Here is a 26782-nt window from a genome sequence, read left to right on the forward strand (position 1 = left end):
AAAGGAAATAGTTTGTCAAGTCCAGGAAACACAGGGAGTCCCATATAGGATAAATCCAAGGAGAAACATGTCAAGACACATATTAATCAAACTGTCAAAAATTAAATACAAAGAAAACATATTAAAAGCAGCAAGGGAAAAACAACAAATAACACACAAGGGAATCCCCATAAGATTAACAGCTGATCTTTCAGCAGAAACTCTGCAAGCCAGAAGGGACTGGCAGGACATATTTGAAGTGATGAAGGAGAGAAACCTACAACCAAGACTACGCTACCAGGCAAGGATTTCATTGAGATTTGATGGAGAAATTAAAACCTTTACAGACAAGCAAAAGCTGAGAGAGTTCAGCACCACAAAACCAGCTTTACAACAAATGCTAAAGGAACTTCTCTAGGCAAGAAACACAAGAGAAGGAAAAGACCTACAATAACAAAACCAAAACAATTAAGAAAATGGGAATAGGAACATACATATTGATAATTACCTTAAATGTAAATGGATTAAATGCTCCCACCAAAAGACACAGACTGACTGAATGGATACAAAAACAAGACCCATATATATGCTGTCTACAAGAGACCCACTTCAGACCTAGAGACACATACAGACTCAAAGTAAGGGGATGGAAAAAGATATTCCATGCAAATGGAAACCAAAAGAAAGCTGGAGTAGCAATTCTCATATCAGAAAAAATAGACTTTAAAATAAAGACTATTAGAAGAGACAAAGAAGGACACTACATAATGATCAAGGGATTGATCCAAGAAGAAGATATAATAATTGTAACCATTTATGCACCCAACATAGGAGCACCTCAATACATAAGGCAAACACTAACAGCCACAAAAGGGGAAATCGACAGTAACACATTCACAGTAGGGGACTTTAACACCCCACTTTCACCAGTGGACAGATCATCCAAAATGAAAATAAATAAGGAAACACAAGCTTTAAATGATACATTAAACAAGATGGACTTAATTGATATTTATAGGACATTCCATCCAAATACAACAGAATACACATTTTTCTCAAGTGCTCAAGGAACATTCTCCAGGATAGATCATATCTTGGGTCACAAATCAAGCCTTGGTAAATTTAAGAAAATTGAAATTGTAACAAGTATCTTTTCTGACCACAACGCTATGAGACTAGATATCAATTACAGGAAAAGATCTGTAAAAAATACAAACACATGGAGGCTAAACAATACACTACTTAATAACGAAGTGATCACTGAAGAAATCAAAGAGGAAATCAAAAAAATACCTAGAAACAAATGACAATGGACACACGACGACCCAAAACCTATGGGATGCAGCAAAAGCAGTTCTAAGAGGGAAGTTTATTGCAATACAATCCTACCTTAAGAAACAGGAAACATCTCAAATAGACAACCTAATCTTACACCTAAAGCAATTAGAGAAAGAAGAACAAAAAAATGCCCAAAGTTAGCAGAAGGAAAGAAATCATAATGATGAGATCAGAAATAAATGAAAAAGAAATGAAGGGAACGATAGCAAAGATCAATAAAACTCAAAGCCAGTTCTTTGAGAAGATAAACAAAATTGATAAACCATTAGCCAGACTCATCAAGAAAAAAAGGGAGAAGACTTAAATCAATAGAATTAGAAATGAAAAAGGAGAAGTAACAACTGACACTGCAGAAATACAAAGGATCATGAGAGATTACTACAAGCAACTCTATGCCAATAAAATGGACAACCTGGAAGAAATGGACAAATGCTCAGAAATGCACAACCTGTCAAGACTGAATCAGGAAGAAAGAGAAAATATGAACAGACCAATCACAAGCACTGAAATTGAAACTGTGATTAAATATCTTCCAACAAACAAAAGCCCAGGACCAGATGGCTTCACAGGCGAATTCTATCAAACATTTAGAGACCAGCTAACATCTATCCTTCTCAAAGTCTCCCAAAATACAGCACAGGGAGGAACACTCCCAAACTCATCCTACGAGGCCACCATCACCCTGATACTAAAACCAGACAAGGATGTCACAAAGAAAGAAAACTACAGGCCAATATCACTGATAAACATAGATGCAAAAATCCTCACCAAAATACTAGCAAACAGAATCCAACAGCACATTAAAAGGATCATACACCATGATCAAGTGGGGTTTATTCCAGGAATGTAAGGATTCTTCCATATACGCAAATCAATCAACGTGATAACACCATATTAACAAATTGAAGGAGAAAAACCATATGATCATCTCAATAGATGCAGAGAAAGCTTTCAAAAAAATTCAACACCCATTTAGGATAAAAACCCTGCAGAAAGTAGGCATAGAGGGAACTTTCCTCAACATAATAAAGGCCATATATGACAAACCCACAGCCAACATCGTCCTCAATGGTGAAAAACTGAAAGCATTTCCACTAAGATTAGGAACAAGACAAGGTTGCCCACTCTCACCACTCTCATTCAACATAGTTCTGGAAGTTTTAGCCACAGCAATCAGAGAAGAAAAGGAAATAAAAGGAATCCAAATCGGAAAAGAAGAAGTAAGGCTGTCACTGTTTGCAGATGACATGATACTATACATAGAGAATCCTAAAGATGCTACCAGAAAACTACTAGAGCTAATCAATGAATTTGGTAAAGTAGCAGGATACAAAATTAATGCACAGAAATCTCTGGCATTCCTATACACTAATGATGAAAAATCTGAAAGTGAAATCAAGAAATACTCCCATTTACCATTGCAACAAAAAGAATAAAATATCTAGGAATAAACCTACCTAAGGTGACAAAAGACCTGTATGCAGAAGATTATAAGACACTGATGAAAGAAATTAAAGATGATACAAATAGATGGAGAGATATACCATGTTCTTGGATTGGAAGAATCAACATTGAGAAAATGACTCTACTACCCAAAGCAATCTACAGATTGAATGCAATCCCTATCAAACTACCATTGGCATTTTTTCACAGAACTAGAACAAAAATTTTCACAATTTGTATGGAAACACAAAAGACCCCGAATAGCCAAACCAACCTTGAGAATGAAAAACGGAGCTGGAGGAATCAGGTTCCCTGACTTCAGACTATATTACAAAGCTACAGTAATCAAGACCGTATGGTACTGGCACAAAAACAGAAATATAGATCAATGGAACAGGATAGAAAGCCCAGAGATAAACCCATGCACATATGGTCACCTTATCTTTGATAAAGGAGTCAGGAATGTACAATGGAGAAAGGACAGCCTCTACAATAAGTGGTGCTGGGAATTCTGGACAGGTACATGTAAAAGTATGAGATTAGAACACTCCCTAACACCATACACAAAAATAAGCTCAAAATGGATTAAAGACTTAAATGTAAGGCCAGAAACTATCAAACTCTTAGACGAAAACATAGGCAGAACACTCTATGACATAAATCACAGCAAGATCCTTTTTGACCCACCTCCTAGAGAAATGGAAATAAAAACAACAATAAACAAATGGGACCTAATGAAACTTCAAAGCTTTTGCACAGCAAAGGAAACCATAAACAAGACCAAAAGACAACCCTCAGAATGGGAGAATATATTTGCTAATGAAGCAACTGACAAAGGATCAATCTCCAAAATTTACAAGCAGCTCATGCAGCTTAACAACAAAAAAACGAACAACCCAATCCAAAAATGGCCAGAAGACCTAAACAGACATTTCTCCAAAGAAGATATACAGATTGCCAACAAACACATGAAAGAATGCTCAACATCATTAATCATTAGAGAAATGCAAATCAAAACTACAATGAGATATCATCTCACACCAGTCAGAATGGCCATCATCAAAAAATCTAGAAACAATAAATGCTGGAGAGGGTGTGGAGAAAAGGGAACACTCTTGCACTGCTGATGGAAATGTAAATTGATACAGCCACTATGGAGAACAGTTTGGAGGTTCCTTGAAAAACTACAAATAGAACTACCATATGACCCAGCAATCCCACTACTGGGCATATACCCTGAGAAAACCATAATTCAAAAGGAGTCATGTACCAAAATGTTCATTGCAGCTCTATTTACCATAGCCAGAAGATGGAAACAACCTAAGTGTCCATCATCGGATGAATGGATAAAGAAGATGTGGCACATATATACAATGGAGTATTACTCAGCCATAAAAAGAAACAAAATTGAGTTATCTGTAGTGAGGTGGATGGACCGAGAGTCTGTCATACAGAGTGAAGTCAGTCAGAAAGAGAAAGACAAATACTGTATGCTAACACACATATATGGAATCTAAGAAAAAAAAATGTCATGAAGACCCTAGGGGTAAGATGGGAATAAAGACACAGACCTACTAGAGAATGGACTTGAGGATATGGGGAAGAGGAAGGGTAAGCTGTGACAAAGTGAGAGAGTGGCATGGACATATATACACTACCAACCGTAAAACAGATAGCTAGTGGGAAGCAGCCGCATAGCACAGGGAGATCAGCTCTGTGCTTTGTGACCACCTGGATGGGTGGGATAGGGAGGGTCGGAGGGAGGAAGACGCAAGAGGGAGGAGATATGGGAACATATGTATATGTATAACTGATTCACTTTGTTATAAGGCAGAAACTAACACACCATTGTAAAGCAATTATACTCCAATACAGAGTAAAAAAAAAAAGCAAAGCAAAACAAACAAACAAAAAAACATGAGACTGGGATCTCTTTACCTCTCTCTGCATTATCTGATTATGTCACAACATTTTAAAGTACTGTACAGCAAGTTATTCTCATCTTCTGATTGAGAAAGAAAAGGGCTTTGGAGTATCTTGAGAAGGCCAGGATAAGTAGGTGTGCAATGTATATCATTTAAGTTGTTGAGAAGCAGAAGTTGAGAAACCATTGTAGACAACTGCAGAAAGGACATTAAAAAAACAAAAAGAGCATGGCATTGACAGGATAACAAAAATATGTTGATTGCTTTAAAATAAACTCTCACCATGTTTGCAAGTCATGTTTTGCTACTTCCGAGCTTTAGAATTAATCCAGTTACTTAATCTCTCTGTGCCTTGCTTTCTATACAGTTAGGGATAATAAAAGGATATAACTCATTATACATTTACTGATAGGATTAAGATAATTAAAGTGGTTAGTATAGTGCGTGGCACAGAATAAGGGCTCAATATAGTTCTTGTTTAAATCTCATTTCAATTGAGTTTTTTAAAGACTTTCAAAACGTCACCTCTAGAAATCTCACATTGAAAATTTGACTTTGGTGATGGGAAGAAACGTATTAGAAAGAGGAGGGCACCAAAATTATCAATCAATCTACAGGTATTTATTGAGCAGGTACTATGTATCTAGTCATGTAATGCTAAGAAATAAATAAGATGATACATGCCTTTCAATAACTTTTCACATTGGTAAGGTCATAAAGGAAGAGGAACACATAGATAATGACATACAGGAGACAACAAAAATGAAAACATACTAAACTGAGATTGATGGTAACTAGAATATCAGTTCAAAGAAAGCTCTCTGTAGAGCATTACATGATAAATGCAAGGAAGTCAGCCTGAAAAGACAAAGATTTCAGACTGAGGGTCAGTGGGAAACAAAGTTGATTAGGTAGCATTTTAAAGATTTTAAAGAATAATGACATAATGACAGTCTGTTTTATTCTATTCCTATAAGTAAAAACCTGTCAAGGAAGCTAGAATTAAAGCAGGTATTCGACAGAATCACTGAATTACTGAATCACTGTAAAGTTCACCTTTTTTCCTTTTTTCCCTCCTTTCTGCCAATAGTTATTGAGTACCTACTAGCTAGCCCGTAGTGTGTAAGGTGCCAGGAATAAGAAATCATTAAGACGACGACTATGTCTGGTTTGATGAGAAAAACTTCTGGGTAGATAATCTCAGAAGAAAACCAACCAAACTTATTTTCCCAGCATTACTTATTTTCTTTTAAGTGAGTATGCTCTATTCTCACTACAACTTAAAGATTTTACAATTTCAAGAGTGTACCAATTGATACATTTATTACATTTTAGATATACATTCATATCAAAAGCACCCACTCCTAAACTCCATCCTGAAAGCGCTAGTCACTTAAAACATACCAAGCGAGGAAGTTTAGGGACCTGAATATAACTTGAGTTTAGGGACCTGAAAAACATGCTAGAACTGCACATGAGCCCTCGGATTTAAAATACCCTAGCAGTTTTGTCAGTTGCCAGAAAACCAGTAACAACAAAAAATTAATCCAGAGTGGGAAAAGGGAAAGTGAGAATAATTTAGAAATACATTAGGGTCAGAAGAATATAACTAACTTCCTCAAGATAATCCAACATTAATAAGAGCATGTAACCTTGGACAAATTTCAACCTTCCCGCATCTCAGTTTCTTCATCTGTAAAATGGTGATAATATATATATAGCAACTACCTCAAAGGGTTGTAAGAAAGGATTTTTGAGTTAACATAGGTTAATATAACCTATGTTATGTTAACATAACATAAGCACTTAGAAAAGTGCTTACACACAGTAACTGCCTCATGTGTCTTACTATTATCGTAAAAGTAGCTCTCCAATATCCAGTTAGTGAACAATAATTCCTGACAAAAGTAAACAAGAGCTCTAAAACAGAGGGGGTGTTCAAGAGTAGCACAATAGAAGAACAAGTAGGAAGTCACAGAATTGTGTTAGTGACTTAAGTGTGTTTAGGAAAGGAGAGGTAAACCAGAGGTCACAAACACAAAATAAATGTGTTTAATTTTAAATAAGTATATGAAAGAGAAAAAGAATTATAATCTATATTTAACAAAATTTAGATAACTTCCAATCAGTTTACATTACCCTAACAAAAGTTATACTAATAATGAAGAGTATACTTCTTATGATATAGAATATGGAACCCCATCACAATGGTTTGTTCAGTTTGCATAAGTCACAACTGATTGGACACAGTCCCTGTGGGCATGCCATTTCATCCAGACTGGATGGTTCATTAGTCATAATTACTATAACTGTACAGCAGAGACTGCAGTTTTATCTCATCATACATCTTTGATCAAGCTGCTTCAATTTCTGCTTCATCAGCATATGAAGTTACATTACTGGAGTTTTTTATTTTCAATCACAGATTATGCTTTTTTATCAAAACATATATTTGGTCTTCACATTTAGTAGTGAGGGCCCAGATGTGACCAGCATTTGACCTCTGATACTTTGAAACCACCTAAACACCATGAATCATCAACTGAAATCCAGAACGTTACAGAGAAAATTAAACAAAGAAAAGAACTGACCTGTGTTAAAAGCATAAGATGATTGGACTTACCGACATTGAGACTAACCATATTTGCTGCAGCTTCTCATTAAACATTAAATTGCACACCAGAAGAACACATCATACATATTTATTGTTTTGCACTGTCACTTTGGAAAGACTCATATCACAATTAGTGCTCCTCTCAAACTATAAGCTGCATAAAGAAATTTCCCATGAAGCTTGAAGACAAAATAATGTAGAAGACTGTACAAGAAGGTTAAAGAACAGATGGATAATAGATTTCACTGAACACTAAAGCATAACACTCTTACTTTAGAAAGGAAGATGTTGGTAAAACATGGTTCAAATGCAAAATACTGAATGAAATTGATGTGTCAGGAATTTTTTTCTTCCAAGTTCTACTGGAGAACAATAGGGGACTAAAAGACCTGTCTTACAATTTTTGTGTCTCACTATTTTCATGTGCAAAACGTCCCCACTGTAGGCTGCACGAACAATCATAGTCGACAGTTACATGCAGGCACTGAGGCTGCAAAAATCCCAGAGTAATTAGTGTTGTCTGAATGCAATGACATCTGTGTTCTCATGGTTCTCAAGACACGTCAGGCCAATAAGATGTATATGAAAAAATATGACAAGCATTGCAAATGCCCTTCTGAAAGGTCTTACACTTTGGGGGAAAACTGAAGAAATAACACATGTCATCTTTTTGTAAGCAGTATATTTAAGATTAAAAGATCTAAAAAGATCTTTTGAGTCATTCATTCTCTTTTTGTAACTATAAAGCATTTATTCAGGATACAGCAATGCAGTATGAAAAAAAATCTGCTGCATGTTTGTCTCTTCTTAAAACTTTTCTTAAACACAAGTGATTTTATGCAACGGCAATATATGCCCCCATTCCTGTAAGTAACAAAGTAGGGAGCACATTTTATTAATATTGTTTAATTTTAAAATAATATCTCTTAGTACTGGACACAAAACAGCTTAAAGTGTGCTGATAAATGCCTTAGAATTATGTTTGCATTTTTCTAATAATAGAGACTGTCAAACTGATTGCATTAAAAAGCCTTTGTTTTAGGACACCTAATGCTTTTGCTGAGTGGTGTCTATTGCGGAGCCCTCTCTCTGGCTGTAGCAGTATGTTGGAGCATGCACTTGCTCCGAGAAAGACATTAGTCATCATTAACAGAAGCACTGACACCAAATCTAAGTGCCTCTCCACAATGACCAAGTGGCAATCATCTTTCTCTTACACTGTCACTACTGATTAGGATTTTCTTTCATGAAAATTTAATTTGTCCCCCTTTCTTCAGCTTTTCTTTTTTTATTCCTGAAAAAAACACTGTATTCAGGAAAGACTTCAAATACAGCAGAAGAAGCTGCACCTATAATATAGCTAACAATATAAAGATTACAAGATTCCCAGATAAATATTTTATCTAATCCAACAGAAAAACACAGATTAAGTGAATGATTAATAAACAGGGGGAAAACACTGACTCTAAAAGGAATCTTGCTTTAAGAATCTATAAGCCTCAAAAGGTGACTAAAGCAAAAGATTTGAATAAAATTTCTCTAAATATTAATTACATAATCCCAAAGCGTCTTTAAAACTAAGACTATCACATTTCCATAGTAGCCATCTTTCACTACATTTCAAATGTGCATTCTCTCATTTCTTAAGAAGGAAGATGGGTATTCACACAGACATGTCACTGCAAACTTAAGAAAATATTGAAGCATCCATACCCTCTGTATGCATTAACCTGCTGTTGTTAAAGAAAAAAGGGGGTGTGTGTGGTATTTTCAGTTGTATTGGACAAATGAAAATGATTCATGTGGTCAGGCAGGCTACCCCACGGCTGGATGATACTACAGACTTAAACTCTGGTTCTGTACAATATCACAGTGTTAAACAAGATATCATAGCGATAAGTTATTTAAGGAAGTTTTAAAAAACATTTACTTTTCTGTTTTATTTCAATTTGTTTAAAGTTTTCAAAAAATGTAAGCATGTGATAGTTTGCAAGGATCCTGGTACAACCCGAACTCCCACTTCTAGTTATAAATACTATCTTCTCTTTATATTATTTATATTTTGTAACAAAATAGAGATTGGTTTAAATTTAAAATATTTCTCAATTATTTTATATCCCTTTCAGAACATGTTACTTTTAATCAAAACCTGTTACACTTTTGTGCTTATGTGAATACGAACTACATCTACCTTTAAATGTAAATATCCATATGAAAGGCTTTTAAAACAAGTCAGCCTCATTGCTTTTTAAAATTCAGAAGCAACCATAATTCATCAAACTTTAATCATTAAATGTTCAATTCGTGACTATTTTATTTTGAAAAGTAATATAAAACGAATTTGAAGGTCAAATAGTAACTGGTTAATGGCTAATACCTAACATTTACAAATGGTTCAAGTTTTTTACTACTTAAAATTAGTCTGCAGTTAAAACATTTAAGAAGAGATTAGGAATTATAAAGGATTTTAAGAGAATTTCTAACTGCTAAACTTTTATAAGTTCAGAGATATCGTGATTAAATAAAGATCTAGTCTAAATTAAAAGCGAAACCATACAGTAATAACCTAGCTTAATTATGCTTGCAGAGTATCTTTACAAATGATTAGCCCATTTCTTTATTTCTTAACTAAGTAAACACTCTTCTTAAATTCTCAAAAGCTTAAAAGTAAACTCTGATTTTCATAGTTGCACTGACTTTTCCAAATGAAAACTTCAAAAACTTACAACAATACAGTTACTGACTCTATTGCTAGATCCAGTATGTGTTCAAGTAGAGAAGTTTAGCTCTATAACTTCCACCCCTCAACCTAAACCTCCAAGTCACTTGTCAGTTAAGGGTTGGGCGATTTATTGACCAGCCCTGGATGCATACTGTCAGTGCTGAAGGAAATATGAGAGAGGGTTGTCGCTACTGTTCTGGAGCTCATTGATAATGACATACCTGCCTCTGTCACCCATTACCCATACTACAAACTACTTAGACCTAACTGAAAAATCAATAGCCTACTTGCACTGGTTCCTGTGGCTGCCTCCTTTGATTGTCAGCTCCTGTCTAGGGTCAGCACTTACATGAAAGGGGCTGTGACTGCCTGATGCTTTCAGGACAACCTAACGATATGAAACTAGCCAACAGAACAGTAAATTGTGTCTCTCTGCCCTCCTCATCAATTAGGCTTTGACTAGGCTTGCCTGTAGAAACCTGACCTTTTAAGTTTAGGTGAATATGGACTAGCTGAACACACCATTGCCCTCAGCACTGAGCCAGGAAATCTACTGACAAGTTAAACAAAACAGAAGGTTGTAACTGTCATAATTTGCATTGCACTTTCACGCCAACAAGGGTGTTATCAGTAGGGGCAAGCCCTGGAACACACAACTCCAGCACCCTTAAGCCACGCTACTCATAAATTTTCAAGGGAAGTGAGATAAAACATAAATTCACAAATAGCAATGCCTTTCGCATCTCTTAGTCTTTTAGGTTTGCACTCTGCAAACCCACCGAGTGTCCATCAACAACTCTCTCGGTGGTCACCTGGCACGCCTACTGCATTGACGACAGACTTCCAAAGAACACAATATAGAAGTAAAATAACTCAACTATGCCCACTGAAAAGGTATTTTAGAGAGAATTTATAATACAGCAGACAGCCTGATTGATCTATATCTCAAAATGAGAACAATTAGATCTCAATATGTTGTCTTTTCCTGTCTCACTTCCCTCCCTCCGAAAATATCCACAAGCTCAGACAAATAATAAGTTATCGCATAAGTGAAAGGAGGTGTTGAAATTACTTCCTACCATGCTACTCTGATACAGCATCTTTTACAGTTTGAGGGAAAACTAAGAACATCTGTAAAATAAAAGATGTTAACACTTTTATGCTTGTCAGGTCTTCTGATGAAAACAAGTGAAAAGCATGAGAAAGTAGTATAAAACTTACTTTAGTGACTCATGTTTTGAAAAACATTTCCCTGCTTGGGTCTATGTTTTAACACAACATGAATACGGTAATGTTACAGTTGCTTAAAGCAGTGTCATTTCTCTAAAGAGAAGGCTGAACTTTCCATTTTTAAAAAAAATTTTTTAAGTTAATTATGAACTTGAACTTTATTTGGCTCCACGAACTAATATTTACAGAATAGCTAACCTTAGTGAAAATATCAGAAACATTGAAAGACAATTCAACAATTTGAGGGAAAAAAAAAAAAAAAACACACCTGCCAACCTTGCGTACACCTTTAAACACATACGGTTCTGCTGAATATACAAGAATACACAGCCTGTTTCATTTTCATATTTTTATGATCCAACTCCTATCAAAGAATAATTAGTATACTCTTAGAATCTATTCCAACTTGCTAATGGGTTGTCCCTCACAACTGTCTCCAATCTATAATTTGCATTTTTTCCCTTAAGTCTAAAATATGGAATATAACGATCTGTAAGCTTATTCTTTCTGTGATTTTTTTCACGTTGAAAACTTTCATATGCATATATTAGAACAGCACTGAAATTCTAAATGTGTGCAGAAAGGTTTCTGATTTAAAATCAATGAATAAAGATATAAAAAAGGACTTTAATCATGTTAGGGTAGGAAATTACAGATTTTTGTCTATCTAGAAGAGGTAGAAAAAACTCTTCATCTATCCCCCCATTTAACAATTGAGAAAATAGTGAGTGGAGATAGTGACTTGATCAAGGTCACTCACAGGGTTTGTAGCCAAGCTAGGATAAAAATTCAGGGCTTTTTATCCCCTAGACTAATGCTCTTTAATACTATCATACTGTCTCCCTTTCTTTATCTTATCTATGCAGGTAAGCTATGTGACAGCAAGGAACTTATATTTAAAAAAATACATAGCTTTGTATCATTTGTTTTAAATTGATGCTACAATTTATAGAAAGTTTTAACTAATTTGAAGAAAAGATTAGATTTGTAGAGCATTTAACCAACAAGGTACTATAGAACAAATAACTATTAGAAATAGAAGATCTAATTAAGTATGGTTGGAACCCTTTACTTATCTAATATGATGATTAACTGTGCATCTGGTAGCCTTTCAGGTCCTTTGTGTGCACCTATCTGATAGCAAAGTGAAAGGGCATGGATAGTGTCTGGTCCCAGCAAGCAAATCATTTGGAAACAGTCATAGCCATAGATCAAAGATTTTTCACTCTATCTTGGCTGATTTAAACCTACTAACCCAGGTTTCGTCTACAGACAAAACCAGTCAGAAAATAAGAGAGTGACTCTTTAGGATCCAAAGATAACAAGGGAAGAGAGAAAGGGAAAACTCAGAAAAGAAACAGACTGGCAGAACCTTGATATACATAGGCCAAGACAGCTGTTTTATATCCTAGCTTTATTTCACATGGTTAAAGGAAAAGTTTCCATTCCTTAGATCATCAAATATTATTTCATTTATACTACACAGATGTCTTCTATACGTAGATTAGAGCCAATGAAGGATTTTTGTTGTTGTTATTCAACCACTACCAGGAATCAGAGAAACCTCTCAGCACATCACTTTTACACTAATTCACAATGTTTAAAGGAAGGAACAAGCTAGATTTTTTTTAACATTTTCATTAAAAATAACACAAGCTTATTAAAAATTTCCTGTAATCTTAGCAGAAGATTGATGCAAAATTACTACTAATAATAATATTATAGATGGAGTGCTGCAGACCTGTATATTTCAAGAGAAACTAAGATGTTTAAAAGGGTTAGTTTTCCTGAAGTGTAACAAAACTTACCTACGATATGCTTAACCGATAATTTTAAACATAGGCCCACGAAATGTCTCGTATGGCCTGAAAGAAATATAGAACGTAACACCAAGTCTTATATTTTGAACTAAGTACGGCTCAGTACAGGCATAATCTACACCCCTAACCTCAATCATCTGTTTTGTAAATGTCTGGCACTGATGGCAAAGGCAAGTGGAAATGGGAGTGGGAATGACTCTGAAATCCCAAGAAACATATCCTACATGTGAATCAGTAGTATTATCTTATTAAACTAAGGATATCACATCTTCTTTAAAGCGTAAAATTCAATGTTCCGAATGGAAATGAATGAAATTGAAATCAAGAGCCTTGATTTATTTAGCATCAAGTTTAACATCAATAATCCTGATTTTCTGTCTATTTTGTGGAAGTGATATTAAAGACCAGTAAAATTTGTTTCTCAAAGGTGGAGGAGACACAAATAATAATCCACTAATTACACAATCATACCGTAAATAGTTAAGAACTGGCTTCTACTAAAAGCACCCTTTCATTTGTTGAAAATTATAGTGAGTCATGAAAGCCAAAGTTATTAAACAGAAAAAATATAATATATACCTCACAGTATATTAATAAGTTAAAATTGTTAAAAAGGAAGGAAAGAAGACAGAAAGGTAGAATCTTATTTAACTTTTCAGAACTGTTCAACTGTCTTACAGAAATAAAGGAATGTGACTGCTACAACACAAAACTGTGTTTCTCTAAAATGAGAAAAAGCTAAATGTTTCTTGGTAAAGTCAAAAGACATAAATGAAAATATAGTAAATTCAATGAAAAATACTTGCCGAATTAACTCAGATTGTCTTAACACTGTATATCCTAGCTCAGTAATACAAGAGTATTTACATTTCAGTCAGGCTAAAAGCTGCTCACTTCCATTCTCCTGAGTACAAGTTCTTTGCTCTATCACTGTCCATTTTGATGATATTATGTATAGCTTAATAATGTACTCATATACACAGCTGAGTACTAAACTTGGGGAAAAAACAAACATCTATTGTACTTTCAATATTCTCATCCTACTAAATTATACAAGAATTAGACTTGTAAAAGTTTAATAGGTGTAAATATCACTAATCAAATACATTATCCAAGGTAACCCAAACAAACTTAATCCCACAAAACAATATTCAAAAGTACATAAAAGCATTTATTTTTCAGTACAGTTTGAGGCTTAGTAATGCAAAGTTAAAGCCATTGCTTTGACCTTACAGAACATTAAGTTCAAACTGTTCAAATGACAATACCCTTGGGTTACCAATCAAAGTGATTACAAGGTTTGGGGTTTTTTCAGGTTTTTTTTAAAGCTATTTTGTGAAAGAAATTAAAAAAACAACTTGTTTTAGCAGCATGATTGACCATTTAAAATTAACAAGCACTATGGTGAACTGCTCAAAGAAAACATTCTATTACTGATTATTCTCCTGATTGATTCCAGAATAATAATTATCAATAGCTTATAAACAATTTCTATGATACTTAGGAGATTTGGAAAATTAGATCATTTGACAGAGAATGGAAGAGAATGCAGCTTTACTCTGACTTTTAATACAATGTGCATAGTATAATCCTGACAGTTGGTGCTGTTAAAGCTTCTTACAGATAGTTTAATATAATTACTTCAATAAAATTTCATCAACTAATACACTAACAAATTGTGTTTGGGTTATTTATTTTTCTTCTTGTTTTTACTGGAATCGTTTTTAAATTCAGAGAATTTAATCGTTATTTATTGCCCCTTTTACATCTTGACCCCCTAAAAAGAATTTTTTTCTTAAAAAATATTTTTATAAATATATTGAATGATTAAGCATATAAGAACCAAACATTTAGCAACTGTACAGATATTTTAAAGTTAGATTTTACAGGATAAGAATATATACAGGTAAACACGTGGTCTTTTGTTTTCCAAAAAGTATAAATCCTTCAGAGAGTTGATTTTTTTAAGTCAATAACCTGATTATTTTTTTAATAATTCTAAAATGTTTTCCTGGAAAACAAAATCATATAATCTAAAATCTGTATACTCTTTAGGAAAGATTATTGAAATACTGTATGCCATTTCTACAGATCATTAATGGATCTTTTAAGTCCCAGTGATATGATAAAGTAAAAACTGCACTGAAGTTTAACTCAGTAAGCACATTTCTAAGTAAAGATCAGAAAAAAATAAAACAGTTTAAGCATTTTGTATTCTCTGGAAATGTAAACAGGATTATAACTGTCAGATGTACAGAAGCACTGACTGCAGCCATTAGTTTGGTTTTGCTTCTGAGAAACACAACATGAACTACTGAATCATTTCTTTTCAAAATCCATACATTCCCTGCAGCAGTTCAAGCTTCATCAGCAGTGCAAGAATGTATAAAAATGACAGGCAAAGAGCATTAGTTTTCTTTTTTCTCTCATACTGTTTGCCTGTAAATGGAAGACAGGGTTCTTTCTCAAATCACTTAAGCTGAGGATGTTTAAGTCAATTGCTGAAAGAAAATATGACTGAATTCTCTATGCAAGAAAGTATCATAAATGGAGAAACTGAAAAAATCAAGTACTGTGTTATTATCCTAGAATAAAATATTACAAGATTAGCATTCTAACTTAGTTGCCCATTATTCTTCAATTAGAAATATTTTCAGTTTTTTAAGTATCCTGTCAACTCATCACATTATTTTAGCACCATTCATAAAGTACCTGGTTCTGCTTCTAATTTTAAATATAAAAAGGCATTCAAATTAAAATACACACATTTTCTTTCAAAAACATCATATTTGTATAAATTGTTAACATTTTGATTTCCAAGTTTCTGTACCCATAAGTGTTTCACTGAAAAAGGAAATTCAATTAATAATTAAAAGTTTATTTAACCACGATCAAGTAAAGATAGGATCTAATGTATGATCTGGCTACTCTTCTGGAGCTTAAACATTCATATTTTTTAAAAACTAGCACAGTAATTTCTGTAACTTGACTCAATTTTTTAAGGAAATGGGAACTTTTCCGACTAAAGTTTAAACATACATAGTTTATAGTAACTAAAAAAATGCCCACCTCACTATCATCATCTAAATTTTCATAAATGTTCCTAAGTGTAAGGATGGTGAAGGTAAATCCTAGAGAAGTCTGAAGGTTACGGGCTTCATGAAATCCAAAACAAAATATTCAAATCACACCCTGAATGTCCTCTTTCTCTTTTCAGTAATGTCTGTAGTCAGACCAACATGATAGGTCTGGGCAGAAGCATGCTGATGTTGGCACTGCCTAAACCAAACAAACAAGATGTTTAACAGTCAAATAAAATGTCCTGCAGCCTCCCTAATGAATTTGTCAAGGACCATCAGATTTCGCTCCCCCTCTTTTGCCTCATTAACTCAAGTATGATGAGACGGATTATAACAAGAGAATACAGATCAATCGGTCTGAAGACTTGAAGTGGCTTTTAGCCTCTAGAGTTTCTTTCTCTCACTTGGTCTCCTTTAATAGAATACGGTATCTCCTGCAGAAGGGGCTGCCACTCCGTTTTAATACACCATCAAGGAGCTGCTGATGGACTTCTATACTAACATACATAAAAGCAGAGGTGACAGGAGCTCTTCAATTACAGCCTCCTCGGATACCGTTTCCCCCTTCAATTATTCAACCAGAGGAAGAGCGGATCCGCAAACACACAGCTGAAGCAGCTCTTAGAGCAGAGGCAGCCAGAGTGAGTTGGGGTGGGGGAGGGGAAGGAAGGGAACAAGCAAGAGGGAGCATTATTTGCTGGAAGTGTTTAAGTTTATTGCTCAAATGATGTTTCTAATTAGTACCACGGCAATAAATTAAAGTCCCCTTTGTTTAACTGATTTATTATTTACTAGAGCATCTACCTTGGACAGGGTAAATTGGTAATGAATTGTTTTTAAATCAAAACATTTGTAACATTTTATCATTCCCTCGGCCTCAGTACCTAAAAGTGGAGAAGCGAGGGGACAAGGGTGGGGCGAAGCTTGGTCGTGCCGACAGAGCAGGGAGGAGAGGAGTGGGGTGCCGGGCGAGTGGTGGCGCCAAGACCCGCGCGGCCGGGGCCGCCCCACGCGAGAAGGGGCGTGCGGACAGAGGGCGCTGGGTGCTGGGCGCCTGCCCGCGGGCGCGGGAGCCCGGAGGAGGGATGACGCCGTCACCCCGGGGCCTTCTGCAAACACTCCCTGGGGCGTCGCGGGCCCGGCCGGTCCACGCGCGAGGCCTCAGCGGCTCCAACCGGGGGCGAGGGTCGGGGCGGGGGGAAGGAAGCTCCTCACCCTCTCACCCCGCCACCAGTCTCCGCCCAGTAACTGCCCTCGGGAGAAGCCGCGCGGGATCCTTTTCTGGCGTTCACACCACTCCCCGCCGCAAAGTGCCCCTCCTGCCAGTAACAGTTCCCAGAGCGCCACTGTGGCCTCGTGGCCAATCGCCGGGGTGCCGGCAGAGCCTGGGCGTCCCACACGCGCGGACCCTGAAGGCGCCGGCTCGCGTACATCCTCCTGCCGCCCGGGGTCCGACGCCAGCCGCACGCACGCCGGAGCCCGCCGGAGCCCGCGGCCGCCGGCGCCACTGAGACTCCCGAGAAGTCACTAAAGCTCTGCGCCCCGGAGTCCCGCGGACGCGACTGTTCGTCTCAACTCCTGGCCACTGAAGACATCCCTGGTAACAATGCCGACTTGATGAAAAGAAGGAAAAAAGGACAAAGTTCTTTAGGAAGAGACATGTCGCTACGAGACTGAAGGGGTGACAAGATACCAGTAGTCCGCACCAGATGTGTAAGAACGAACCAAGGAGGTCCAAGCGTCTGCCGTCAAGTACCTGATGAAACAAACTTTCCCTATGCAACTGAATTCAGGTTCATCTGGTTCAGCCTTAAGACAGCAAGTCAAGCCTTCCCACGGGGTTTTGCAAAAGCCGCATACCAGGTTTTGCAAAATGAAGTCTTCGCACAACCGGCTTATAGATTTTCTTTGTTACAGCATTATCGGAGTACATAACGTCCAAACTCTAACTAAAAACATTCCCATCTACTTGATTTGTCTTAAAAAGACTCAGAATCCACACACCTGAGGTTCAAACATAAATTCTAAGCAAATCAGAAACACTGTTACAGCTCTTTCAACCAAAAGTACCTAAAAGCTACCATGGTACAGCTCGAAAGTATAATACATATACTAAAAGCACATGCATGAGTTTCACTGAAATGCCAAGGGAGGAGTGAAGCCATCTGTGTAATCAATAACAGGATAGTTATAGATTTTTGCAGCAGTGAAGTCTTTTAAAAGCAAGAGTCAATTATGAAAATAAAATGAGTTTACAAATGAAATTCTCTACTGCCTGAAAATATACTCAAAATTAGATTTACAACATTAACATTTTAAGAAAACTTTAAATCAGGTTCATATTTACTTCCCTTCATTTTTATTAAGTTTAAAATAATTTTAGTGGCTTATTTAAAAAGTATATCCAACAAAATTTTACCATATATAAATCTGCACCATTTCTCACAACTTAAACATATTTTCTCTCTGATAACAAGTTACTCCTTGTAACAATAAAGTGATAACATTAAATATATCTGAATCTTAATTATGAAGTAATTATCAAACAAGGTGCTTGTACCATTTTTGTCCTGCCTCATTTTTCAACAGCATATGGAAATTACTGAAAAGAGATTTACGATTATAAACTCTCACCCCATGTCCACTCCCCCCACCCCCAACTGGCGCACATATACAGCAATTGCTCTGGCTCTTAGCAACAATGGGAGGGGAGGGGAAGAAAAGGGAGGAAGACTTTGCCTAAGGAAAAAATCTAGAAAAATTTAGGTCCTTTCCCAGATTTCCCTTCCTCCTCCCATTTGCCTTCAAGCGAAAGTAATTTTGTTAGCTTTTGCACCTTCTTCACAATGTTGATAGAAAAAAAAAAAAGTGAACCTTTCTGAACCACTGCTACTCTCCCTTGAGTCATTCCAGCCATCTCCAAGAAGTCCCTTCTCTATACACTCTCTTTTTCTTCCTTGCAATTGATAAGAGAGGAGGATAAAGAAGAGGGGGCTGCAAAATGTGTGTGAGCATTTGACTTCTACTATCTCTTCCTATTTTCTTACTTCTCTCTTTACCCCCTTTCTTTATCAAGTGCAGCGGTGGCTGCTACCGTTTGCCAAGCATGCCTGTCTTCTCTCTCGGATTGGCTAAAGCACTGACAGCTCCAACAGCGATTGTAGGAACTGAAGCTCCACCCCCCTCATGATGGCCCAGGACCATTCATAAACTAAATAACTCCAGGAAACTGCAACGAGAGAGAGAGAGAGAGAGAGAGAGAGAGAGAGAGAGAGAGAGAGAGAGGGAGAGAGAGAGGGAGAGAGAGGTGCTGGGGGGTGGGGTGAGAGAGAGAAAGAGGGAAAGAGAAAGGGAGGGAGAGAAAGGAAGGGAGGGGGAGAGAGAGGAAGAGAGATTAGGAGGGAGAGGGAAAGAGAGACATCGGAGGGAGAGGCGACTCAGAAAGTGGAATCTGCACAAGCAACCTAAAGGGGGAGGAGAAGAAAAACCCTCGAATCGTTATAACTAAACCCCAGATGCAACGCAAGCAACGACTTCGTCACACTAAAATAGATTTTGTGACGGCCAAAATTATAAATTACGAAGCAGAAATGAGTATCAAACAACTTCCAGCGGTTTGCACCTAGAGAAAGACAAGAAGAACGCACTGCAAACAAACCAACCCAGTCCAAACAACGCCTCCAGTAGGAAAAGAGGAAAACCGCTACAACAGGACCCCCTGAGAAGAGACCAGACCTACACGCTGAGAGTGCGGGGCATCTGCGAACCTCTGAGTGTGCTGCGGACTGAGTTGCACTTCGCCGCTCTCTGGACATTAATTACACCCTTCACCTTCCATCTGGGGGAGGGTGAGGAGAAAAGCACTCACCTAATCTGAATAAAGAAGTGCTACCAGCGTGGGAGAGAAGTTTAAGAATGAAACACTGAATGTTTCGCTTTTATTTTTAAATTTACTTTGGCATTTAAAAGACCTCATTTCCAGATTCCTGGGCCATCTCCGCTGCAGACGTCTAAGCCTAACCTCTTGGTAACCTGAATTTTTCTCTCTCACCCTGTCTCCCCACCCCCCTCCCCTTCATCTCGCCCGCAGGCACATCTTTATTTCACATATCAAGAGAAAGCAAAAAAGTCCCAGCAGGTACTTTTCTTTTTCAAAGATCATCCTTTTTTTTTTTTCTTTTTTCCTTATTTTCCGGAGAAGAAAAAAGCTTTCAAAAGAGGGGAAAGAAAGAGCTAGACGGCTGAAGCATCAGCCGGGCAGCCCAGGTGGAAACAAGAGTGAAAGTGGGGCTTAGGGGAGCGCAGCGCCTCTTTCGCAAGCCGCAGGGCCACCACCAGCACGTGAGCCTTGGATCCCTCAACGTACTGCGAGACGCCGGTGTACAGCCCGGACCTGTGCCCCAACATGATCGCCGCTCAGGCCAAGCTGGTTTACCAGCTCAATAAATACTACACTGAGCGCTGCCAAGCGCGCAAGGCGGCCATCGCCAAGACCATCCGAGAGGTCTGTAAGGTGGTCTCGGACGTGCTAAAGGAAGTGGAGGTGCAGGAGCCTCGCTTCATCAGCTCCCTGAGCGAGATCGATGCCCGCTACGAGGGGCTGGAGGTAATCTCGCCCACAGAATTCGAGGTGGTGCTCTACCTAAACCAGATGGGCGTCTTCAACTTCGTGGACGACGGCTCACTGCCTGGCTGCGCAGTGCTCAAACTGAGCGATGGGCGGAAGCGGAGCATGTCTCTCTGGGTCGAGTTCATCACAGCGTCCGGCTACCTCTCGGCGCGCAAGATCCGCTCACGTTTCCAGACGCTGGTGGCTCAGGCGGTGGACAAGTGCAGCTACCGGGATGTGGTCAAGATGATCGCGGATACCAGCGAGGTCAAGTTGCGCATCAGGGAGCGCTACGTGGTGCAAATCACTCCGGCGTTCAAGTGCACCGGTATCTGGCCTCGCAGTGCTGCACAGTGGCCTATGCCCCACATCCCCTGGCCCGGCCCCAATCGGGTGGCGGAGGTCAAGGCCGAAGGGTTCAACTTGCTCTCTAAGGAGTGCTACTCGCTGACCGGCAAGCAGAGCTCTGCGGAGAGCGACGCCTGGGTGCTGCAGTTCGGAGAGGCTGAGAACCGCCTGCTGATGGGCGGCTGCCGAAACAAGTGTCTCTCGGTGCTGAAGACGCTGCGGGACCGCCACCTGGAGCTGCCTGGCCAGCCGCTCAATAACTACCACATGAAGACGCTGCTGCTGTACGAGTGCGAGAAGCACCCGCGGGAAACGGACTGGGACGAGGCGTGCCTCGGAGATCGGCTCAACGGCATCCTGCTGCAGCTCATCTCCTGCCTGCAGTGCCGCCGCTGCCCTCACTACTTTCTGCCCAACCTCGACCTTTTCCAGGGCAAGCCCCACTCGGCCCTGGAGAGCGCTGCCAAGCAGACCTGGAGGTTGGCCAGGGAAATTCTCACCAATCCCAAAAGCCTGGACAAACTATAGGGTGCTGGGGACTGCTTGAAAAGCGACACAAACAGGAATGCTCTCAAACACACAACACACAACTCGGCGACAAACAGCGGAAACTCCAGACACAGACTTTTATGTAAGCCACCTAAGAGAAACGGGAACCTGGCAGAAGACTTCCTTAATTAACAAGCAAACAAAAGAAGAGCAAACCAACCAAACACACAAAATCACATTCTTGCACAAAAGTGATCCTTCTCTTCCAAACAATGTGAATTTAAAAGGTCACACAACAGAAGCAATCGGGCTTTGCCACAACAAAATGAAACCCAAGGTACATTTTCAATCAAAATATAGTAGTTTCTCCCTTTTCCTTCTCTCCCCCTCTTCATTCTCTGTCTCTGTCTCTCTGTCTCTCTCTCCAATTTGTTTTGGGTTGCCTGAATGTTGTCACCAAGTGAAAAAAAAGTATTTAATTATATGTAAAATTTCTCTTTTAAACAAAGTTTTGCTGATGTTAAATGTATCTCAGTGCCAATGTCAGATGTGCCCCTTCCTCCCCCGCACCTCTTCCCTCACCCTAAGCAGTCTTGTTGAAAACAGTAATAAAAATACTACTTTACATTGTAAATGACTGTTTGTGGATTGTTCTTAAATGAAGGAAGGTGAGATCACAATTTATTATTTACAATATAAAGATATGAACTTGAGGAATGCAAGAAGCTTCCATTTTAACTCTAGTTTGCAAAATTTACAAATGCAGCACATTTTGTAGATTTAACGATTCAAGTTCCCACCAAAATCTTTAGAAAAGAGAAAATATTAATTTTACACAACTATAATATATGTTTGTTCTGTAGATTTTAAGACTAAAAGTAAAATCTTATTTCACACTTGAAAGAACAGATTTTGTATGGAAGAACTGATTTTGATCCTAATTTTTACAAGAAAAGTTTTTTCACATTAAAAATTAAGATATTTGCTCTCTCATGCCATAATCTAAAAAAAAATGCACTCTGAGTCTGAATTATAAAAGAAACATTTATGGATCTTTTCTGAATAGTTAACACAATGAGTTATACTCATCCTTCAATCATTTGTCCTCTTCAAGTTTTAAATAATAAAACTTAACAATTAAATCAGTCACATTAAAAGAGGATAAAATGGATATAGCCATATTCCTTTTCCCCAGCAAATGGTGATACGAACAATCCAGATGTATAAATTACTTCAAGTTTTTAAATGGCTAGTTATAAATGCTGTAACTATGATCATTTTTAATCAAAGTCCCAGAATTATTCAGAAGTAGCTTATACTCAATTTAAATAAAAAAGGTTTTAATACTATTTTATAACCAAAGAAAAATTAAATATAAGAAAAGTATGTTCCTCCTTTTTCTGCTTTTCTAAGGTAACAATCCAGTGTATTCATTTCAACGTTTCAACTTCAACAAACGTTCCTTTTTAATATAAGGAAATATCTGATTACAAAAATAAAATAATTAGTAAAACTGAAAGCATCCCAAAGGAACTGGTTCCTCTTCTTTATGCTGGAGGTAACTATACTCCATTACATATGTTAATGAGAGGCACAGGTACCGAATCCATGTCAGATGTTACCCTTTAATATTTAAAATTTATTCTTTGAATTAGCCCACTTTTTTAACCTACTGGGAAAATCCAGGAATGAGAGATACAAAGAAAAATGTTCTAAAAAGCAATTTTAAAGATCAGAGGAAGAAGTCTGAGTGGGGGAGGCAGTGTATGGAGGGATGAGCGGCAGGATAGCAGAGGTGGATGAAAAACAAGGGAGCTACTCAGAGCTCTGGTGCCTAGTTCACTTGATAAAACAGGCTTAAGTTTTAAGATTCCTAGGTAAAAATTCCGTAGTAAAAATAGTTCTGAGTTAGAAATATAAACTGTGATCTTATCAGTTCTGAAATCATCTCTACTCTTTCAACCTATACTATATCTTTTTCAGGTCTCTCTTCCTGCAGATGTAGAATAAACTCACTGTAACACTAACTGGTTCAGACAAATACACTAATTTTTTGAATAATACAAATGAACTTATTCTCTAGGGAAAATGTTCTGATTTTTTTAAGAACAATTTCAAAGCAAGTAGTAGGTGCTTACATTTACAAAGAAATTACTTAAGGGCACAGTGTTTAGTTTAAAAGATATAAATGACATTTTTAAATGACCGTTTTTTCACTCACAAAAGTATTTAAAGCATTAGACACGTATCTCCCTCCAACTATCCCAGAGAAAAAGTTTTAAGTCTTGACAAGGAGAAATAAAAATTCCCCAATTCAATATCTTTTTTTCCATCCTTATTTAATTTAATGCAGGTATCACCAACAAAAAAAGAAAAACACTCCAGTGTCCTCATTTACAAAATACCTTAAACACCAACGTCTATACAAAACCAAAAATTCTTCCAATAATGGGCTGAAAAATTTTTGAGAATATAAATTAGCAAAAGTTTTGATTTCTGTAACATTAGGCAGGTTGCAGCAGTACAGACCATTTCTGTGTCTAGGCTCAAAGATCCTGTATTGCACAAGCAGCAGGGAAAAAAATTAATTTAATGATGCTGTACAGAATAAGATCAGACAGAAACAGAAGTTATAACTTTCCCCAAAAGGAGTCAATAACTTCAAAGATCCTAATCACAAAGATTGGCAGGGGTTTTAATAACGAGGACAATTCATTAGATATGTTTAAAACAAATCACATTTTAGATTTTAAGCCATGTATGTCTAAAAGCATAATAGAATAAATAGTATTCTGAATTAAATTTCGGCCTAACTCACAAATTACCATAAATTAGAGAGTTTGAGTAATTTTGGTTACCTTCCTTTCCTAAAGAAACTAAAATACATTTTCAGACATTTCAGCCATACAACAAAGTAGAAAATTTTTCTAGCTGATATAATTTCAGAATTAAAGTTTTCTCTACATTGGATTAGCTACATTCTTAAACTCAAAAAACAATCAGTTTCAGCATAGACTTCCTTTCACATAGTCTACCAAGTCCAGTCTTAATAAAAGCAGCAATGCTGAACCCAAGTGCTAAAAACATGCATAAGACAAGATATGATTTGTTTGTAAAGTTTTTCATAAAATTATAACATTTTCATTATGAATGACTTTGAAATACTTCTAAGTCACTAAAATTTAATAATTCACATGATTCCCAGATCAAAGAATTTCCTACCAATAAACTCAGAAAACAATTACGTGTGTGTGGACACACACACACACACACACACACACACACACACACTAGCTAACAGCCTGTAAAAGAAATTACTCCATTTTTTTAAAAATCTCTTCTCTTTCTACAGGTTGCTTATTTTGCTAATTTTAAAAGAGACAGAACAAATTCTACCATTCACTTTCATGAAATAAACCTAATTTTGGCTTTATGGCTATGCCACAAATGTCTCTTAGTAAAATAAAGCTGCCAAGGTCTGAAAAGTAATCAGAAATACATTTTAAAGGGGAAATTACATTTTCATTTAAGAATAGGAATTTATGTAATACCTTGTAAAATTGACTACAGGTAATGGGAAAAAGAGGTATCTCGCACATACAAGCCATGCTTGCATGCATGTCAGAGTAGTAAGTCAGGAGGACAAAGCAAGAAGAGTGATATATTGGTATTATATCCAGAAAAATATAAAGGCTAAACAAAATAATTCCACTCTCAATCTCACTGAATTTTGTAGCTTAATTCACCCGGACCCTTTGAGGCAAAATATATTTTATAGACGATATTCCCTGAGGTTCTCCCCCCACCCCTGAATGAGCTAATGATAAATGCAATTAAATGGAAATTGTTTTTGAATCTAAATGAACTTCAATAATCTAACTAGCTGGTAAGGGAATCATAAGCTAAAAGAGATAGTTGCCTTGCATATAGGCAGAAGCAATTCATCAAGAAATTCAAACTATTTCTATCATAGTTTATTAATGTCAGTCCTACCCAACAGCAGCCCCACACACACACACACACACACACACACATACACACACACACACACACACACACACACACACACACTCTTTCCCATCATAAAAAAAAAAAAAAATTCCATAAAATGAAACCCATTCCTCACCTTGGGGTCAATTTTCTTGAAGTTAGGGTCTTCTTCATCCACCTCAAAATAGAGTTCGGAGGAGGTGACAGAAAGAGTGCCCTTTACTACAACAGAGGGGGCCACAAGCTGAGCTGGTGTGCTCAGGCTAACAGGACCTGCCAAAAGGAAAAGACAAGCCAAACAAGTTGGAATGATATTTTTCAAAAAATCAAGTGGATTCAGGCAGAAATTTCATTTAATTTTAAATTCTCGCCTCTAGCACCAAATTGCCTGCTTACCCCTTTTACACTTACAAATTCTGTCCACTCCAAATCTCCCTCTGAAAATGCAAAGTTAGGGTTCTCATACTAAGAGATCTATAATAGGCAGTTAATGATAACAGTAAACTAGGATTCAATTATTTTATAGGGAGTCGGCCTAGCTTTGGTCTGATCTCCTGGTTAGAAGGTGGCTCTGCCTAAATAAGTCCATCCACATTCCATTTAGAAAACAAGCCTCAGGCTATCAAACAACATAGAAAAACAACCAGGAGCAAGGAAGACTCAATAGGCTTCTAAGGCCAGAGGTTAGCTTAGAGTTTGGCTGAGGCATGATTACAGAAAGATTACTAGCTTATTAATGAAGTGAGAAACGTTAAACCATATTCTCTGATAAAGATTTTGTGCCAGGTTGGCACAAAAGCTCTTCCATAACAACTTTACCCCATGAAAGATTGGTAAAAATACTTCTTTTCCAAGCCTGCCTTTCCATTGTTCAATATTGTTCAATGCGTCCAAATCTACTATTAGTGTAGTTCAGGGACTCTGGGAGTAAACAGCTGGAGGGTGGGTTTCCAAGTGAATGAATTTTTATTGGAATAATCAAATCTCCACAGGGCTTATCAAAAAGACAAATCAGCCTGCTACTGAAAACAATAGATTCACTATAGATAGAAGAACATAAAGTATATTAGAGCCAAACCTAAAATAAGGACTAAAAATAATAATTATACATATATATATGTATGTACAGAGAGATGTAGTAAGTTTTTGAAATCCCATGTAAATTCCTCATTGTAAAAATCCTATAGGTGACAAA

At 37.3% G+C, this 26782-nt stretch overlaps 2 protein-coding genes across 2 annotated transcripts in view; one reads left to right on the plus strand and one right to left on the minus strand.

Annotated features, from left to right (window-relative positions):
• LRBA (LPS responsive beige-like anchor protein) overlaps nt 1-26782 on the minus strand; it is a 600745-nt gene that overhangs the window by 275796 nt on the left and 298167 nt on the right. Inside the window, exon 28 of the mRNA XM_082652852.1 lies at nt 25724-25860. Coding sequence (XP_082508978.1) covers nt 25724-25860 — 137 coding nt within the window. The remainder of the gene's footprint in view (nt 1-25723; nt 25861-26782) is intronic.
• Nucleotides 20557-21636, plus strand: MAB21L2 (mab-21 like 2; the record flags this gene model as incomplete). Its single annotated transcript, XM_082653538.1, has 1 exon — nt 20557-21636. One exon carries the CDS (start codon nt 20557-20559, stop codon nt 21634-21636), a length of 1080 nt encoding a protein of 359 aa, XP_082509664.1.

The sequence above is a fragment of the Grampus griseus genome, assembly GCF_964374135.1.
Source record: "Grampus griseus genome assembly, chromosome: 4".
In the NCBI taxonomy this organism is placed as follows: domain Eukaryota; kingdom Metazoa; phylum Chordata; class Mammalia; order Artiodactyla; family Delphinidae; genus Grampus; species Grampus griseus.